This window comes from Lasioglossum baleicum, chromosome 9, assembly GCF_051020765.1.
Source record: "Lasioglossum baleicum chromosome 9, iyLasBale1, whole genome shotgun sequence".
Taxonomy (NCBI): Eukaryota; Metazoa; Arthropoda; class Insecta; order Hymenoptera; family Halictidae; genus Lasioglossum; species Lasioglossum baleicum.
Window position 1 is genome coordinate 3,497,661 of NC_134937.1, and position 19,126 is coordinate 3,516,786.

Consider the following 19,126-nt stretch of genomic DNA (forward strand, 5'->3'; position numbering starts at 1 on the left):
ACCTTACTCCTGACGCTGGGCTGCGGAACGCACTCTTGCATTTAGGTTCTGGCGGCACGGTGGTCATAGTGCTCGTCGTCACCGCATCGCTCTATTGCAGTCGCACTCAAGACCATGGTTGCCATATTCCGCGGAAACCAGGCCCCTTACCGCTGCGCCCCTCGCCCAGCTGCGCCGCTGAGCCCGCCCCACTCTTCCCACTAACACTGACGCATACCGCGTGGAGCAAGCTATGTTAGCGGTACGCGTCAGCGTTAGTGGGAAGAGTGGGGCGGTCTCAGCGGCGCAGCTGGGCGAGGGGCGCAGCGGTAAGGGGCCTGGTTCCCGCGGAATATGGCAACCATGCTCAAGACACTCGGTCGCTGTCTTCGTTAAGCGATTCGACCAATCGCGGAGGACGTATAGCGCGGAGTAGGGATACCACGTTGTACCGGCGAGTTTCTCTGTGCCAACTCTCGTTGGTCGGACAGTACTTTCGGCGCAGTAGAGTAGACACAGTCTTAAAAAAATAGTGTCCCCACACGATATTTCTCCCTGCTCGGAACTGGCGATGGGAAAAGTATCGCGACTATACTTTACAAAGCTGCACTAGGTGCTGGTGGATAAAGACAGTGAGCTGACAGAAAATAATGGAGTTGGTAAAAAAATTATTTCACAGAAGATTTTAAGATACATATCTCAAAGTTTCCTAAAAATTGGTTTCATCAATTGTTAAAATCACAATTCCGCAGTCTTTATTATAACGAAGATCTGTTTTTACAAATTCAGTTCCACCCTCTCGATTGGAGGGAATTCGATAGCGTACGGTGGGTTTTCTCCTTCACTGACCCACACAGATCCGTTCTTGCCCTTCTGGATCAGTAAGACCATTGCTTTCGCTACATTCTCGGGTCTGGCAAAAAGAACAAAAATTATAAGTACACATTCACATCGTTATGTCACAAGTACGTAAAAAGAAAAATCCTACAAATGTAATCATCGCTTCTTTAACTTCGTGTTCGTGTCTGTCAGACATGTGGAGACGAAATTATTTGTCCAGATAAAAGAATAAATTTCCTAAAATTCCATTTCTGTTATAAAAGATCAATTTTAACAGTTATTTAATACTTGGTTAATAATTAAAGTTTTGAAGCAACATTTATTTCTCAACAGATATTTTAAATTAAAGTATAAAAGTTTAAACTATTTGTACCACTTACTTAGCATTATTAGATGAATAAGCAAGTCGTAATATTATTTTATTCTACTCTTACGTACTTTTATGTACGTAGTATACTACGTTCAGTGTTCAGCATTTAGTTTTCGAATTTAGAATCATAAAGATATTTGCTTTTCGTCACATTATATAGTATTCACAACTTATAAATGTAAGTCAGAGCTCATCATAGAGTTGATTTAATCAATACTACTGATTCATTATTTATTGTTCCTTGTGAACGCGGAATCCTCAACATATTCCATCTCACTTGCAAATGTCTGTATACAACTAGAACTCTATAGAATGATTCAAGGTTTCAGCCACAAACTTATGTAATACTACATTGTAAGTTTGTTTGAAAGTACTTTAACATTTTCAAAGCAGAATAACTGTTACTGTCCAACTGGAACTTTTTCTTATTTCCGAAAAAGTAAAAATTTTCTATTTATGCATAGATACATATATGGAGTGAAAGTTTCAGTGGATTTATAACTATTTTCTTACAACAGCAAATTTAAAAGTAAAAAATTACTGTTATATGGTAATTGTCCAAGCAGTGGTTCTATGGAACTTTTAAACTTTCTAATCAAATTTCGTGTAGTCGAGTATGTCATAATCAAAATTTGTATTTAGATCTCGTCAAAAAATATCGACGTTAGAGCCGACGAATTAAACTAATTAAAATGACATTAACTCACCCCTGGGTGGGATATGAATTGAATTCCTCCACCATCTTCTTTTTGTCAACAAAGTCGAACGCAAACGACTCCAAATTATCGATAATTGGGGTTGTCGTGACACCAGGGCACATTACGAGAACACGGACACTGGTTTCCTCGTACCACCCCTGCAACAATCAATTTTTGATGAAGATGGAAATGAATTCTAACACGTGTTGTGTTAAATATGCTTTTAAATGAATTTACCGCAAGGCCACGACTGAATGCAAGCACTTGGTGCTTGCTGGAACAGTAAGCTGGCATATAGCGATTGATGTAGAAGCCTATGGTAGACGAAATGTTTACGATAACACCACCCTTGCCACCTTTCTCTTTGCGCATCAGCTCCATGGCGAGGAGAGATCCTTGGATCACACCACCCTGAAATCCAAATTGAATGATCGTATGATTCTTTTCAGTGGAAACTTTCAATGGGAATTGCATTCGTTGATAGCTAATGCAATTCGTTCTACAGAAGTGCAAAAGTATAATGGATGCTAAAGGTAGGGGCAACTACCATCGTTTAGTCTTAATTATACAGGGTTCCATGAAAATCACTGACACAGGTTTCACCGACAATATTTCACTGATTCTAGGTTTGACCGACAATAACTTTGGCCGACAACGACCTTGACCGTCGACCAATTTAACCGACAACGATTTTAGTCTCTGTATTATCTGATAGTAATATCGTTTGTAAAGACGGTGCTGACGTTTTATTCTTTAACTATTGTGCACTGACACTTTTACTTTTGTATAAAAATAGACAGTAATGTCCGACTGTAAGTCATTTCTCGGTTCTGTGTTGTGACCTAGATCAAAAAAGGACACTACTTTTTTGTGGCTTCAAAGACCACGTCGAACGTAGTTTCCACACCGATATACCCTCCCACCCGGTATCCGATTACGCGGCGTGTTCACACTGCTCGGCAGCAGAGGCAGCTAGAGCTTCTGGGTCCCTCGCGGGGTATGCCCCCCAGTGGAATTATAGTCGTATAGTCGGACATTACTGTAATTATTACACTGTTAGAAGTTAGATGCAGTCGGTTGAAGTTGTTGCCAAATGATGTTAATATGGGATAATACTGTCCTCGACTAAAGTCGTTATCGGTCAAAAACGTTGTCGGGCAAAGTTATTAAATTGTCGGTGAAACCTGTGTCGGTGATTTTGATGGGACCCAATTATAAGTACTACAGTTCAACTGTTTTCTAAAAGTCATTAAAATGTTATCTTAATGACAATCTCAAACACCATAGTGATGTTTTGTCTACTTTGTGCAATTTGGTAAGAAATTTAATAAAATTGTTTTTCTAGATAGATAGTTTTAAAATACCTAGTATGTAAGTCAATAAAACTGGATTTTATTTCACTCACCATGTTCACGTCAACGGTCAACTTCCAGTTTTTGTCATTTACTACACCGGCGTTGTTGATAACAATGTCGATACCGCCCATGGCGTTTGCAGCCTTCTTGAAAGTCTCTGTAATAGAAACGATTTCTTGTTTACGCTCACGCTCTTGTGATCCTATTATCGAATGGTAAATGTTTCAAGATGTGTATGTAAGTGGATAATCGCATGCGTAATTTTATAACTAGACAGCGGACCTTTGTGCAAAATTAAAATGTTCTGTATCGATTGTGGGGAGCAGGAATAAAATAAAAATTGGTTTCATCCCTTAATGACTTCATTATATTGAAAACAATATTGTAATATTCTTAAATTTTTTTATTCTTTTACTGTGATATATTTGACATATATTGTTTATAATATTGCTGCTAAAATACGGTATCTTTATGGTATATCAACATGCTAATGTATCGTGTTTGTGTAATGGCATTGAAAGAAATCAAGAAATACTTACAGTCATGGGCAACAATAAGTGGACTCTTAGTGGAAAGAGGTAAACGTGAAAATTAGTGGCATTAATATGACCGTTTTAGTATTGTACATATATCCTTATAGTGTTGTTGATTATTTAGTGAACAATTGAAGTTCATATTTATTGTACATCTTTATGTAAACACGCCGTGCCATAACGAAAATGTCAGATATTTATCAGAAGAGAAAATAAATGGACACTTGGTTATAATGTTATTGTGAAGTAAGAAATGAGCGAAACCCTTGACAGAGAAATCTCATCCAAACAAGCACTTGTAATTTCCCATATTTCTCACCTAATTCATTCTAGCCAAAACATAACTTTACTAAAGCACACTCCCATTCCGACGACTAAAACGCACCACCCACTCACCCATTAGAATTCTATTTTTGATTTCATAAAATTATAGTTGACATTATGTTGTATCAGACGAATTGAACGGCCTACTATTGTAACTATAATTTCTTCCGACTTTTTGGGCCAAATTCCCCCTCTATAGGCCGCAAGAAACACATTTTATCAATTTAATTTTAAGAAATCGGTGACGTGTTTGACATGCTTGGGTTGCAGTGGGAATATGAAAAAATTCATTTGAATATGAACTTTTGATAATATGAACAAAGACATTGGAAAACAGTAATACATAGGTGCTACCAGAAGGCGGCAATAATAAATTTTTGTTGCAGATCGTATGTCATGACATTTTTACCTCCAGAAAAATTGTCTAATCTTTCTTATCATATCTATGTAAATTGTAAGTTTAAATAATGTGTCTAAACCAGCGCTCGAAATTATTTCATCGCGGCGGCCGTGAATCGAAGGCTACGCCTCCTCGCCCCGATCGTGCATCTCGCTCTCTGTGGCGGCCCTAGTTCTTCTAGGGCCACGACTAGCGAGTATGGAAAGGGCCTGAGGAACTCCGAACTATTGGTCGGTACGGGGAGCGAGACGCGCAGCCGGGTCGAGGAGGTGTTGCCTTCGATTCTCGGCCGCCGCGATGAAATAATTCCGAACGCTGGTCTAAAGTATGGATTTAATCAATTTTGATAAAAATAAGTAATTAAGCTTAAAATCCTAATTCCATTTTTACCAAAAATAGGACCTCAGAAATTGCATGTATATGAATTTAAAAAATTGAAGAAGGTACCTTCGAATTGTTTAACATTTGTCACGTCACACGGGAAGAACAGTGCCTTTCCTTTTCCAAATTCTTTTTCCAAATTAGCTACAGTTGTGGTACCGGCAGATGTGGGCAAATCGAGGATGGAAACAATCTAAAAGAATTGAGAATACTTTTGATTCACAAAAACGCTGAACAATTGAACGGAACGAAAAACTGTACATCCATGCTCATAACTTCTTTCATCTTGTTTCGAAAATTTCTGTTGCACATCAATAAAATAATCAACTGCACTCGTTTACACAATTGTAATTTGTCTAACTTATCAGTAGTTTACTATTTGGTTAATTCTTACTGTCTAATTGCCATTTAATAGTAATCCCATTTCTAATTCATAGCTTTGCACGCGAAAGAAAATGTCACCCCGTTTATTGATTAAATAAATAATTTGGATTTCAATCCACTATTCCAGATTGTCGATTTAATAGTTGTAAAGATGTGCGAAAATATTACCTTAGCTCCATTCTTCAGCATGTGCTGTACGTAAGTAAGGCCAATACCTCTGGCTGCTCCGGTGACCAAAATATTCATGTTTTTAATGTTGTCCATGGTCTGAAATAGATTAAAAGAAATGGGAATGAAATAATAAAATTACAGGATACGATTCACATAATCATATTTTACAAAACTTTTGTAGACCTCGGGTGATCTATTCATCACAAAATTGGTTCTTCGGCTATTGAATTATTAAATTAAATCACATTACAATTCAAACTGAACGCCATTGAATTAAAGGAGAATTATTCACATTTAATAAGAAGAGCTGAATTTTGAAAAAGTTGCTGAATTCTAAATCTTTTTCTTCAATTTTCTTTCAATTTTCGTTTTCTTTAAATTTTATAAGAAGTTTGATCTAAATAAGATCTACTAAGGCAAGGTATCAAAATTACTTGTTTTGCGATCTGTTATAATCATTACACATTTTTAGTACATCTTATTTTATTATCTAAATCATAATAACTTTTTAAAAATTCGACCAAACAACTTCACTTTTTGTAGCAATTAGAAGCATTGATTTAGTAAATGACGTGCAAAAATGATTTTAAAAAATTTGAAAATGGTAAAAATTCATGAAAAAAAATAGAAATGGAACTTTTCAATACTTTTCTATTTCAGCTCAAAATGAAAATTTAAAATTATGATCTATATTTACGATGTCTCAATTGTATGTGTACTTATTTTAAAAGTCATATCATTAAAATATTATTATCTTTCTTTTCAATTTTCGTTAAATGAAACAGAAAATACATATAATGTCTTCTTAAAATTACTTATTCTTTTCAAAACAACAAGTTAGACTTATCACTCCATTAGTATAATTATATCTGCAGTGCTCGTGTTACGCAAGAAAGCCAAAGGTACGAAACGATAATAAATGTTTACTTACAAAGTTTTTTACATATATGTATGTTGAAGCTTGTGTGCAGTGGATAGGTGGATATGAAAGAATGAAATCACAGAGTACTCTGTAATAACGGCTTTTTAAAACGGATTGCTTAAATGTAACGTGGCTGATTCTATCGAGGACAACATTTGAACTGAACGCATACATACAGTAAACACGGTAGCTCAGGGTTTAGTCCAGCGCTCGGAATTATTTCATCATTGCGGCCGAGAATCGAAGGCTACACCTCCTCGACCCGGCCGCGCGTCTCGCTCCCCGTACCGGCCCATCATACATATCGCACCTTCTGAAAAAAAGAAATGTACATATTCAAAGTGGAAATAAATCACCATCATTGTATTGTCTTTGACCATAAATAATAGAACTTTAAATACGCTGTGAATTATAGTTCATTGTTATTATCATCTATTATCAACATAGTTTAAATCAGAGTTGGGCAGCATTTAAATAAAAAGTAACTAAATCCGGATCCAACTAAAAGATAAGTAACTAATATTCGTGATCTCTCTTAAGGTTCGGATCCAAAAGGAACTTGATCCGAAGTTTAACTAGTTATTTTTGTATCCGAAGCAGAAGGATCCGAAGCTACGGATCCATTTGTAACTAATTTCTGTAACTAATTCAAAGTTCCTTTCGGATCCTTCAAGTTCCTTTTGACCAGCTCGAGGGTCGGGCCCCGAGACATGAGCCCAAAACACAATAGCAGTATTTTCACTTGCATGAGAAAAATTTATATCCGGATACGGCGCAGAAGGAGACGATTCTGCAGGAGACGAAGCAACGGCAGATTTTAAAAAATTCATAAGATTTTTGCTTGAGCTCTTGGGAATCCGGATATAAATTTTTCTCATGCAAGTCAAAATACTAGTGCCAGCGCAGACGCCAAGTTCCCTAGGTTGTAAAGTTTGAATTAGGTAAGTGCAACAATCATAGGCCTCTGGGAATTGGTCCTTCCCGATATCACAGCCCTTATAGGCGAGAGGAACTTGGTCCATCCTTCATATCACTGAAGTGGATGGGCCGGGGAACTTGGTCATCAACCTTTACACGAAGTGTTTTGGTTTGGATTTCTTATACTTTCTAATAGTTGTAAATGCTTGTTAAAGTTTGAAGAAAAGCTGACGCGGGTACTGACCATCCAACGAGAGTTGGCACAGAATTTTTTTGCTAGTGGGGTGTAGGAGGATCTGCGAGACTCGACTCCTGACCAGGCTTGCCATATTTTGCGGGAACAGGGAATTACCGCTTACCGCTGCGCCCCTCGCCAAGCTGCGCGGCGGAGCCAGTCTTTGCACTCTTCCCACTCTGACTCGTCACCATTAGTGGGAAGAGTGCAAAGACTGGCTCCGCCCTTGTGCGAGGGGCGTAGCGGTAAGGGGCTGGATTCCCTGGTCCCGCAAAATATGGCAACCTTACTCCTGACGCTGGGCTGCGGAACGCACTCTTGCATTTAGGTTCTGGCGTCACGGTGGTCATAGTGCTCGTCGTCACCGCATCGCTCTATTGCAGTTGCACTCAAGACCATGGTTGCCATATTCCGCGGAAACCAGGCCCCTTACCGCTGCGCCCCTCGCCCAGCTGCGCCGCTGAGCCCGCCCCACTCTTCCCACTAACACTGACGCATACCGCGTGGAGCAAGCTAAGTTAGCGGCACGCGTCAGTGTTAGTGGGAAGAGTGGGGCGGTCTCAGCGGCGCAGCTGGGCGAGGGGCGCAGCGGTAAGGGGCCTGGTTCCCGCGGAATATTGCAACCATGCTCAAGACACTCGGTCGCTGTCTTCGTTAAGCGATTCGACCAATCGCGGAGGACGTATAGCGCGGAGTAGGGATACCACGTTGCACCGGCGAGTTTCTCTGTGCCAACTCTCGTTGGTCGGACAGTACTTTCGGCGCAGTAGAGTAGACACAGTCTTAAAAAAATTGTGTCCCCACACGATATTTCTCCCTGCTCGGAACTCAACTGGCGATGGGAAAAGTATCGCGACTATACTTTACAAAGCTGCACTAGGTGCTGGTGGATAAAGACAGTGAGCTGACAGAAAATAATGGAGTTGGTACAAAAATTATTTCACAGAAGATTTTAAGATACATATCTCAAAGTTTCCTAAAAATTGGTTTCATCAATTGTTAAAATCACAATTCCGCAGTCTTTATTATAACGAAGATCTGTTTTTACAAATTCAGTTCCACCCTCTCGATTGGAGGGAATTCGATAGCGTACGGTGGGTTTTCTCCTTCACTGACCCACACAGATCCGTTCTTGCCCTTCTGGATCAGTAAGACCATTGCTTTCGCTACATTCTCGGGTCTGGCAAAAAGAACAAAAATTATAAGTACACATTCACATCGTTATGTCACAAGTACGTAAAAAGAAAAATCCTACAAAAGTAATCATCGCTTCTTTAACTTCGTGTTCGTGTCTGTCAGACATGTGGAGACGAAATTATTTGTCCAGATAAAAGAATAAATTTCCAAGTTGAAAAAATCTTCAATTTTTATTTCATCGCATTAATCATATTAGGGATGCCCTTTATTTTACTGAACCAAAAATGTTTATTAAAACTTTAATTCTGTTATAAAAGATCAATTTTAACAGTTATTTAATACTTGGTTAATAATTAAAGTTTTGAAGCAACATTTATTTCTCAACAGATATTTTAAATTAAAGTATAAAAGTTTAAACTATTTGTAACACTTACTTAGCATTATTAGATGAATAAGCAAGTCGTGATATTATTTTATTCTACTCTTACGTACTTTTATGTACGTAGTATACTACGTTCAGTGTTCAGCATTTAGTTTTCGAATTTAGAATCATAAAGATATTTGCTTTTCGTCACATTATATAGTATTCACAACTTATAAATGTAAGTCAGAGCTCATCATAGAGTTGATTTAAGCAATACTACTGATTCATTAGTTATTGTTCCTTGTGAACGCGGAATCCTCAACATATTCCATCTCACTTGCAAATGTCTGCACACAACTAGAACTCTATAGAATGATTCAAGGTTTCAGCCACAAACTTATGTAATACTACATTGTAAGTTTGTTTGAAAGTACTTTAACATTTTCAAAACAGAATAACTGTTACTGTCCAACTGGAACTTTTTCTTATTTCCGAAAAAGTAAAAATTTTCTATTTATGCATAGATACATATATGGAGTGAAAGTTTCAGTGGATTTATAACTATTTTCTTACAACAGCAAATTTAAAAGTAAAAAATTACTGTTATATGGTAATTGTCCAAGCAGTGGTTCTATGGAACTTTTAAACTTTCTAATCAAATTTCGTGTAGTCGAGTATGTCATAATCAAAATTTGTATTTAGATCTCGTCAAAAAATATCGACGTTAGAGCCGACGAATTAAACTAATTAAAATGACATTAACTCACCCCTGGGTGGGATATGAATTGAAATCCTCCACCATCTTCTTTTTGTCAACAAAGTCGAACGCAAACGACTCCAAGTTATCGATAATTGGGGTTGTCGTGACACCAGGGCACATTACGAGAACACGGACACTGGTTTCCTCGTACCACCCCTGCAACAATCAATTTTTGATGAAGATGGAAATGAATTCTAACACGTGTTGTGTTAAATATGCTTTTAAATGAATTTACCGCAAGGCCACGACTGAATGCAAGCACTTGGTGCTTGCTGGAACAGTAAGCTGGCATATAGCGTGTGATGTAGAAGCCTACGACAGACGAAATGTTTACGATAACACCACCCTTGCCACCTTTGTCTTTGCGCATCATCTCCATGGCGAGGAGAGATCCTTGGATCACACCACCCTGAAATCCAAATTGAATGATCGTATGATTCCTTTCAGTGGAAACTTTCAATGGAAATTGCCTTCGTTGATAACTAATGCAATTCGTTCTACAGAAATGCAAAAGTATAATGGATGCTAAAGGTAGGGGCAACTACCATCGTTTAGTCTTAATTATACAGGGTTCCATGAAAATCACCGACACAGGTTTCACCGACAATATTTCACTGATTCTAGGTTTGACCGACAATAATTTTGGCCGACATCAACCTTGACCGTCGACGAATTTAACCGACAACGATTTTAGTCGACGACAGTATTATCTGATAGTAATATCGTTTGTAAAGACGGTGCTGACGTTTTATTCTTTAACTATTGTGCACTGACACTTTTACTTTTGTATAAAAATAGACAGTAATGTCCGACTGTAAGTCATTTCTCGGTTCTGTGTTGTGACCTAGATCAAAAAAGGACACTACTTTTTTGTGGCTTCAAAGACCACGTCGTACGTAGTTTCCACACCGATATACCCTCCCACCCGGTATCCGATTACGCGGCGTGTTCACACTGCTCGGCAGCAGAGGCAGCTAGAGCTTCTGGGTCCCTCGCGGGGTATGCCCCCCAGTGGAATTATAGTCGTATAGTCGGACATTACTGTAATTATTACACTGTTAGAAGTTAGATGCAGTCGGTTGATGTTGTTGCCAAATGATGTTAATATGGGATAATACTGTCCTCGACTAAAGTCGTTATCGGTCAAAAACGTTGTCGGGAAAAGTTATTAAATTGTCGGTGAAACCTGTGTCGGTGATTTTGATTGGACCCAATTATAAGTACTACAGTTCAACTATTTTCTAAAAGTCATTCAAATGTTATCTTAATGAAAATCTCAAACACCATAGTGATGTTTTGTCTACTTTGTGCAATTTGGTAAGAAATTTAATAAAATTGTTTTTCTAGATAGATAGTTTTAAAACACCTAGTATGTAAGTCAATAAAAGTGGATTTTATTTCACTCACCATGTTCACGTCAACGGTCAACTTCCAGTTTTTGTCATTTGCTACACCGGCGTTGTTGATAACAATGTCGATACCGCCCATGGCGTTTGCAGCCTTCTTGAAAGTCTCTGTAATATAAACGATTTCTTGTTTACGCTCTCGCTCTTGTGATCCTATTATTGAATGATAAATGTTTCAAGATGCGTATATAAGTGGATAATCACATGTGTAATTTTTCAACTAGACAGCGGATCTTTATCTATATAAATAAAAACCCAATGCTTTTCGTTGGTAAGCGCATCACTTGAGAACGGCTGGACCGATTTGGCTAATTTTTTTTTAAATGTTCGTAATAGTCCGAATAAGGTTATGGGATAAGAAAAATTGGAAATGTAGCCCGGAAAAATGGAAAATTCGGGAGAAACTAAAAGTGCTTTTTGAATCATATTATAATACAACAAAAAAACGAATGTCGCAGCTTTTAATCAATATTTTAATAGACCGTTGCGGCTTTTAATCAATATTTTAATAGAAATTTACATTATCGACGTCTGTTTGTATTATCGACATTATCAACATCCGCCAGTTAGTTAATTGCGAGAGTGAGAAAGAGGGATAGAGAGAGGGACAGGCATGGGAGGAGAGATGGTGAGAGTGTGGGAGAGAGAAGGAGTGAGGGGGAGAGGGAGAGACACAAAGGATATGAATAAAAAAATAGAGAAATCGGTAACATAGAGAAAATAAATTGAAGAAGGTACCTTCGAATTGTTTAACATTTGTCACGTCACACGGGAAGAACAGTGCCTTTCCTTTTCCAAATTCTTTTTCCAAATTAGCTACAGTTGTGGTACCGGCAGATGTGGGCAAATCGAGGAGGGAAACAATCTGAAAAAGTTGAGTAAACATTTGAGTCACAAAAATGCTAAACAATTGAACGGAACGAAAAACAGTACATCCGTGCTCGTAACTTCTTTCATCTTGTTTCGAAAATTTCTGTTACACGCCAATAAAATAATCAACTGCACTCGTTTATACAATTGTAATTTGTCTAACTTATCAGTAGTTTACTATTTGATAAATTCTTACTGTCTAATTGCCATTTAATAATAATCTCATTTCTAATTCATAGCTTTGCACGCGAAAGATAATGTCACCCCGTTTATTGATCAAATAAATAATTTGGATTTCAATCCACTATTCCAGATTGTCGATTTAATAGTTGTAAAGATGTGCGAAAATATTACCTTAGCTCCATTTTTCAGCATGTGCTGTACGTAAGTAAGGCCAATACCTCTGGCTGCTCCGGTGACCAAAATATTCATGTTTTTAATGTTGTCCATGGTCTGAAATAGATTAAAAGAAATGGGAATGAAATAATAAAATTACAGGATACAATTCACATAATCATATTTTACATAACTTTTGTAGACCTCGAGTGATCTATCTACTCATCACAAAATTGGTTCTTCGGCTCTCGAATTATTAGATCAAATCACATTACAATTCAAACCGAACGTTATTGAATTTAAGGAGAATTATTCACATTTAATAAGAAGAGCTGAGTTTTGAAAAAGTTGCTGAATTCTTAATCGTTTTCTTCAATTTTCATTTTTATCCGTTCCGAAAATGTCTCGATCATTCCCGAGGTGTTTTAAAATAAAAAATTAAATATTTCTGGAAACGATATTCTGATGAAGAAATTAATTTAGACACGGAATAAGACAAAATGATAGTCACCTTTTAGTGGAGTTGCTCTGGCGGCGGTCTGCGGATCGTCACAGTACGTTGCGAGATTGTTAAATGAATCATTTCGCGATCGCGCTATTTAAATATGTCTCCGTTGATCGTATCTGAGATGTGTGTGTGTGTGTGTGCGTGTGTAGATGCACGATAACGATCCACTTTTTTTGTTTTGTAAGTGAGAGAAATGAAATATGATAATTTGGTAAATTAATCTAAAATTTCCTCTGACTTTTATTGAAATATACAGTGGCTCACGAGATAGTATTCGAATGCCCTCTAAATCACAGTAACTTTTTAAAAATTCGACTAAACAACTTCACTTTTTTTTAGCAACTAGAAGCATTGATTTAGTAAATAACGTGCAGAACGGATTTTGCAAAATCTGAAAATGGTAAAAATTACATGAAAAAAAATATAAAAGGAACTTTTCAATACCTTCTTATTTCAGCTTAAAATAAAAAATTTAAAGTTAGATCGATATTTACGATGTCTCAATTGTATGTGTACTTTTTTTAAAAGTCATATAATTAAAATATTGTATTATTAAGTTTATTTTCAATTTTCGTTAAATGGAACAGAAAATACATAAAATGTCTTCTTAAAATTACTTATTCTTTTTAAAACAACATGTTAGACTTATCACTCCAATAGTATAATTATATCTGCAGTGCTTGTGTTACGCAAGAAAGCGAGAGATACGAAACGATAATAAAACGATAATAAATGTACTCTGTAATAACGGCTTTATAAAACGGATTGCTTAAATGTAACACGACTGATTCTTGCGAGGACATCATTTGAACTGAACGCATACAGTAAACACGGTAGCTCAGAGTTTAGACAAAGCGCCTCTTCTCTCGTCTATTCGGGTTCGCTCGTGTTCGCTCGCGTTTGCATGTTTTGCTATATGTTACATACACTTGTTCCAACAATATACCGTCAACAAAGTTAAACTTTTTTCATGTTCAACGATTACTGTTGAGTGATTTTTATAAACTTTATCACTTTAAAACCAAATCCGATAGTAAAATTGCATTCTCACGCTACGTTTTCGAAAACCCTTGATTTTTGTAAAAATGCATGATTTTGATAAAAAATGAAGTGTTACGCAAAACCTGAACATGCGAGACAGTTCAGGTTTGTGTCAAAAGAGAGAGGGGACTCTCCTTTATTATCCGCACATAGACAATTATATATATTTCTTATACTTTCTAATAGTTGTAAATCCTTGTTAAAGTTTGAAAAAAAGCTGACGCGGGTACTGACCATCCAACGAGAGTTGGCACAGATTTTTTTGCTAGTGGGGTGTAGGGGGATCTGCGAGTCTCGACTCCTGACGCTGGGCTGCGGAACGCACTCTTGCGTTTAGGTTCTGGCAGAAACGGTCGTCATAGTGCTCGTCGTCACCGCATCGCTCTATTGCAGTCGCACTTAAGACGCTCGTTCGTTGTCTTCGTCCAGCGATTCGGCCAATCGCGGAGGACGTGTAGCGCGCAGTAGGGATACCACGTGGTACCAGCTAGTTTCTCTGTGCCAACCCCCGTTGGAGGAACAGTACTTCCGGAGGGGCAGACACAGTCTTAAAAAAATAGTGTCCCCACACGATATTTCTCCCTGCTCGGAAGTGGCGATGGAAAAAGTATCGCGACTATACTTTACAAAGCTGCACTAGGTGCTGGTGGATAAAGACAGAGAGCTGACAGAAAATAATGGAGTTGGTAAAAAAATTATTTCACAGATTTTAAAATACATATTTCAAAGTTTTATAAAAATTGTTTTCATCAATTCTTAAAATCACAATTCTGCAGTCTTTATTATAACGAAGGTCTGTTTTTACAAATTCAGTTCTACCCTCTCGATTGGAGGGAATTCGATAGCGTACGGTGGGTTTTCTCCTTCACTGACCCACACAGATCCGTTCTTGCCCTTCTGGATCAGTAAGACCATTGCTTTCGCTACATTCTCGGGTCTGGCAAAAAGAACAAAAATTATAAGTACACACTCACATCGTTATGTCACAAGTACGTAAAAAGAAAAATCCTACAAAAGTAATCATCGCTTTTTTATCTTCGTGTTCGTGTCTGTCAGACATGGGGAGACGAAATTATTTGTCCAGATAAAAGATTGAATTTTTGAGTTGAAAAATTATTCAATTTTTATTTTATCGCATTAATTTCATTGAGGATGCCCTTTATTTTACGGGTCCAAAAATGTTTATCTTTCTCCTATAAACTATTATCTATTTGGTATGTAATCCAGTAGATTTGAACGAGGAGAGCTGAGAAATCGAAGTTTCAATTCTGCAGGATCAATGGTTCATGAGTTATGGCTGCTTAAAGTTGAGCAATTTGCTGTATTTTTGACAGGTAAATGCGCCACCATGTTGGAGTGTAGTGACGGTCATACATAGATGAGTAAGCATGCCGTGAAGTTATTTTATTCTACTCTTACGTACTCTTATGTAGGTAGTATAATACGTTTAGTGTTCAGCATTTAGTTTTAGAATTTAGAATCATAAAAATATTTGCTTTTCGTCACATTATACAAGGTGTCCCAAAATTTCTTCAACAGTCGGGAATGGGAGGTTCCTGAGATCATTTGAAGCGATATTTTCCTTTGCAAAAATGTTATAAATTGTAATTGTCCAAGCAGTGGTTTTATGGAACTTTTAAAACCTCTAGTCAAAATTCGTATTTAGGTCTCGTCAGAAAATATCGACGGAACAGCAGATGGATTAAACACTGATTAAAATGACATTAACTCACCCCTGGGTGGGCATTGCACTGAAACCCTCCATCATCTTCTTTTTGTCGACAAAGTCGAACACAAGCGACTCCAAATTATCGAACAATTGTGTTGTCGTGACACCAGGGCACATTACGAGAACGCGGACACCGGTTTCCTCGTACCATCCCTGAAACAATCAAATTTTGATGAAGATAGAAATGGATTTTATCACGTGTTTTGTTAAATATGCTTTTTAATTAATTTACCCCAAGGCAACGACTGAATGCAAGCACTTGGTGCTTGCTGGAACAGTAAGCTGGCAAATCGCGGGTGATGGAGAATCCTACGATAGACGAAATGTTTACGAGAATACCACCCTTGCCACCTTTGTCTTTGCGCATCAGCTCCATGGCGAGGAGAGATCCTTGGATCACACCACCCTGAAATCCAAATTGAATGACCTTACGATTTCTTTCAGTGGAAACTTTCAATGGAAATTGCCTTCGTTAATAGCTAATGCAATTCGTCCTGTAGAAGTGCAGAAGTATAAGGGACGCTAAATGTAGGGGTAACTACCCTCGTTTAGTGTTAATTATAAGAGGACTCATGAAAATCACCGACACAGGTTTCACCGATACAGTTCTCAGCGACAATATTTCACCGATTCTAGATTTGACTGACAATAACTTTGGCCGACAACGTCTTTAACCGACCACGATTTTGACGGTCGACTAAATTCGTCGACGACAGTATTATCTGATAGTAATATCGTTTGTAAAGATGGTGCTGACATTTTATTCTTTAACTATTGTGCACTGACACTTTTACTGTTGTATAAAAATATACAGTAATATCCGACTGTAAGTCATTTCTCGGTTCTGTGTTGTGACTTAAATCAAAACAGGACACTACTTTTTTGTGGCTTCAAAGACCGCGCCGAACGTAGCTTCCACCGATATACCCGCCCGGTATCTGATTACGCGGCGTGTTAACACTGGTCGGCGGCCGAGTCAGCTAGAGCTTATCGGCCCCTCGCGGGGTATGCCCCCCAGTGGAATGGGCAGCGTAGGGACATACAGTCATGTTTTCAGCCGGTCTTACAGTCAGACATTACTGTAATTATTACACTGTCAGAAGTTAGAAGTCAGAAGACGTTGTTGCCAAATGATGGTAATATCGGATAATACTGTCGTCGACTAAAGTCGTTATCGGCCAAAGTCATTGTCGGTGAAAGACGTTGTCGTTGTTCAATTGACGGTGAAACCTGTGTCGGTGATTTTGATTTTCTAAATGTCATTCAAATGTTATGACTCAATGACAATCTCAAACACCATTGTGATGTTTTGTCTACTTTGTGCAATTTGATGAAAAGTTTAATAAAATTGTCTTTCTAGATAAATAGCTTTAAAGTACGTAGTATGTGAGTCAATAAAACTGGATTTTATTTCACTCACGATGTTCAGGTCAACGGTCAACTTCCAGTTGCTGTCATTTATTGTACCGGCGTTGTTGATAACAATGTCGATACCGCCCATGGCGTTTGCAGCCTTCTTGAAAGTCTCTGTAATAGAAACGATTTTTTGTTTACGCTCACTCTCTTGTGATCCTATTATTGAATGGTAAATTTTTCAAGATGTGTATGTAAGTGGATAATCGCATGCGTAATTTTATAACTAGACAGCGGACCTTTATGCAAAATTAAAATGTTCTGTATCGATTGTGGGGAGCAGGAATAAAATAAAAATTGATTTCATCCCGTAGTGACTTTGTTATATTAAAAACAATATTACAATATTCTTAAATTTTTGTAGTCTTTTAGTGTGATATACATATTTCCAATATATTGTTTATAACATTGCAGCTAAATTACTAATCCAATAAGTATATATTGTTACGTTTTAAAATATATCTAAAGTGTTCTAAAGTGGTCTTCCATAATTCAAACATATTTCAACTAAGCGTTGTTACTCTGTAACCTCGCCAAAGCCACGAATGAGAGAGGCAGAGAGAGTTTTTAAACATTTAAACATTTCGAGAGAAATTATTTTTCGACAGAAAATAAAGATTGTTTTGATTTTTTGAATATTAAAATGTATTTTTGATTTCACATAAAATTATAGTTGACATTATATTGTATAAAACAAATTGAACGACCTACTATTTTAACTATAGTTTCTTCCGACTTTTCGGGCCAAATTCCCCCTTGTAGGCCGCAAGAAACACATTTTATAAATTTAATTTTAAGAAATCGGTAGCGTGTTTGACATGCATGGGTTACAGTCGGAATATGAAAAAATTCATTTGAATATGAACTTTTGAAAATATGAACAAAGACATTTGAAAACAGTAATACATAGGTACTACCAGAAGGCGGCAATAATAAATTTTTGTCCCAGATCGTATGTCATGATATTTTTACCTCCAGCAAAAATTGTCTAATCTTTCTTATCTTATCTATGTAAATTGTAGGTTTAGATAATGTGTCTAAAGTATGGATTTAATCTATTTTGATAAAAATAAGTAATTAGTCTTAAAATCCTAATTCCTTTTTTACCAAAAATAGGACCTCAGAAATTGCATGTATATGAATTTCAAATATTGAAGAAGGTACCTTCGAATTGTTTAACATTTGTCACGTCACACGGGAAGAACAGTGCCTTTCCTTTTCCAAATTCTTTTTCCAAATTAGCTACAGTTGTGGTACCGGCAGATGTGGGCAAATCGAGGATGGAAACAATCTAAAAGAATTGAGAATACTTTTGATTCACAAAAACGCTGAACAATTGAACGGAACGAAAAACTGTACATCCATGCTCATAACTTCTTTCATCTTGTTTCGAAAATTTCTGTTGCACATCAATAAAATAATCAACTGCACTCGTTTACACAATTGTAATTTGTTTAACTTATCAGTAGTTTACTATTTGGTAAATTCTTACTGTCTAATTGCCATTTAATAGTAATCCCATTTCTAATTCATAGCTTTGCACGCGAAAGAAAATGTCACCCCGTTTATTGATTAAATAAATAATTTGTATTTCAATCCACTATTCCAGATTGTCGATTTAATAGTTGTAAAGATGTGCGAAAATATTACCTTAGCTCCATTTTTCAGCATGTGCTGTACGTAAGTAAGGCCAATACCTCTGGCTGCTCCGGTGACCAAAATATTCATGTTTTTAATGTTGTCCATGGTCTGAAATAGATTAAAAGAAATGGGAATGAAATAATAAAATTACAGGATACAATTCACATAATCATATTTTACATAACTTTTGTAGACCTCGAGTGATCTATCTACTCATCACAAAATTGGTTCTTCGGCTCTCGAATTATTAGATCAAATCACATTACAATTCAAACCGAACGTTATTGAATTTAAGGAGAATTATTCACATTTAATAAGAAGAGCTGAGTTTTGAAAAAGTTGCTGAATTCTTAATCGTTTTCTTCAATTTTCATTTTTATCCGTTCCGAAAATGTCTCGATCATTCCCGAG

General features: G+C 37.1%; 3 protein-coding genes across 3 annotated transcripts; all 3 read right to left on the bottom strand.

The window, feature by feature from the left end:
- Positions 1–710: 710 nt before the first annotated feature.
- LOC143211808 (15-hydroxyprostaglandin dehydrogenase [NAD(+)]-like) lies at positions 711–6,529 on the bottom strand. The gene is made up of 7 exons (XM_076429803.1): positions 6,367–6,529; positions 5,433–5,531; positions 4,947–5,073; positions 3,293–3,399; positions 2,125–2,298; positions 1,897–2,045; positions 711–892 (listed from the first exon to the last, which is right to left on the bottom strand). The coding sequence occupies exons 2-7, from the start codon at positions 5,526–5,528 to the stop codon at positions 757–759; spliced, it is 789 nt and encodes a 262-aa protein (XP_076285918.1). The 5' UTR covers positions 5,529–5,531; positions 6,367–6,529; the 3' UTR covers positions 711–756.
- Positions 6,530–8,243: 1,714 nt separating this feature from the next.
- Positions 8,244–13,286, bottom strand: LOC143211824 (15-hydroxyprostaglandin dehydrogenase [NAD(+)]-like). Its single transcript, XM_076429827.1, has 7 exons — positions 12,895–13,286; positions 12,402–12,500; positions 11,916–12,042; positions 11,179–11,285; positions 10,007–10,180; positions 9,779–9,927; positions 8,244–8,690 (listed from the first exon to the last, which is right to left on the bottom strand). Exons 2-7 carry the CDS (start codon positions 12,495–12,497, stop codon positions 8,555–8,557), a joined length of 789 nt encoding a protein of 262 aa, XP_076285942.1. The 5' UTR covers positions 12,498–12,500; positions 12,895–13,286; the 3' UTR covers positions 8,244–8,554.
- Positions 13,287–14,628: 1,342 nt separating this feature from the next.
- LOC143212068 (15-hydroxyprostaglandin dehydrogenase [NAD(+)]-like) lies at positions 14,629–18,913 on the bottom strand. Its single transcript, XM_076430379.1, has 6 exons — positions 18,725–18,913; positions 18,239–18,365; positions 17,082–17,188; positions 15,894–16,067; positions 15,666–15,814; positions 14,629–14,869 (listed from the first exon to the last, which is right to left on the bottom strand). Exons 1-6 carry the CDS (start codon positions 18,818–18,820, stop codon positions 14,734–14,736), a joined length of 789 nt encoding a protein of 262 aa, XP_076286494.1. The 5' UTR covers positions 18,821–18,913; the 3' UTR covers positions 14,629–14,733.
- Positions 18,914–19,126: the final 213 nt, after the last annotated feature.

Excerpts from the sequence above, each read along its gene's own strand:
- LOC143211808 (XM_076429803.1), bottom strand. The coding sequence starts at position 5,528 with ATGGACAACATTAAAAACATGAATATTTTGGTCACCGGAGCAGCCAGA. Across the intron at positions 3,400-4,946 it reads AAATGTTAAACAATTCGAAG|AGACTTTCAAGAAGGCTGCA; the intron begins GTACCTTCTTCA and ends TTTCTATTACAG. Across the intron at positions 893-1,896 it reads AATTCATATCCCACCCAGGG|ACCCGAGAATGTAGCGAAAG; the intron begins GTGAGTTAATGT and ends TCTTTTTGCCAG.
- LOC143211824 (XM_076429827.1), bottom strand. The coding sequence starts at position 12,497 with ATGGACAACATTAAAAACATGAATATTTTGGTCACCGGAGCAGCCAGA. Across the intron at positions 11,286-11,915 it reads AAATGTTAAACAATTCGAAG|AGACTTTCAAGAAGGCTGCA; the intron begins GTACCTTCTTCA and ends TTTATATTACAG. Across the intron at positions 10,181-11,178 it reads TGACCGTTGACGTGAACATG|GGTGGTGTGATCCAAGGATC; the intron begins GTGAGTGAAATA and ends TTTGGATTTCAG.
- LOC143212068 (XM_076430379.1), bottom strand. The coding sequence starts at position 18,820 with ATGGACAACATTAAAAACATGAATATTTTGGTCACCGGAGCAGCCAGA. Across the intron at positions 16,068-17,081 it reads TGACCGTTGACCTGAACATC|GGTGGTGTGATCCAAGGATC; the intron begins GTGAGTGAAATA and ends TTTGGATTTCAG. Across the intron at positions 15,815-15,893 it reads CATTCAGTCGTTGCCTTGGG|GGATGGTACGAGGAAACCGG; the intron begins GTAAATTAATTA and ends TGATTGTTTCAG.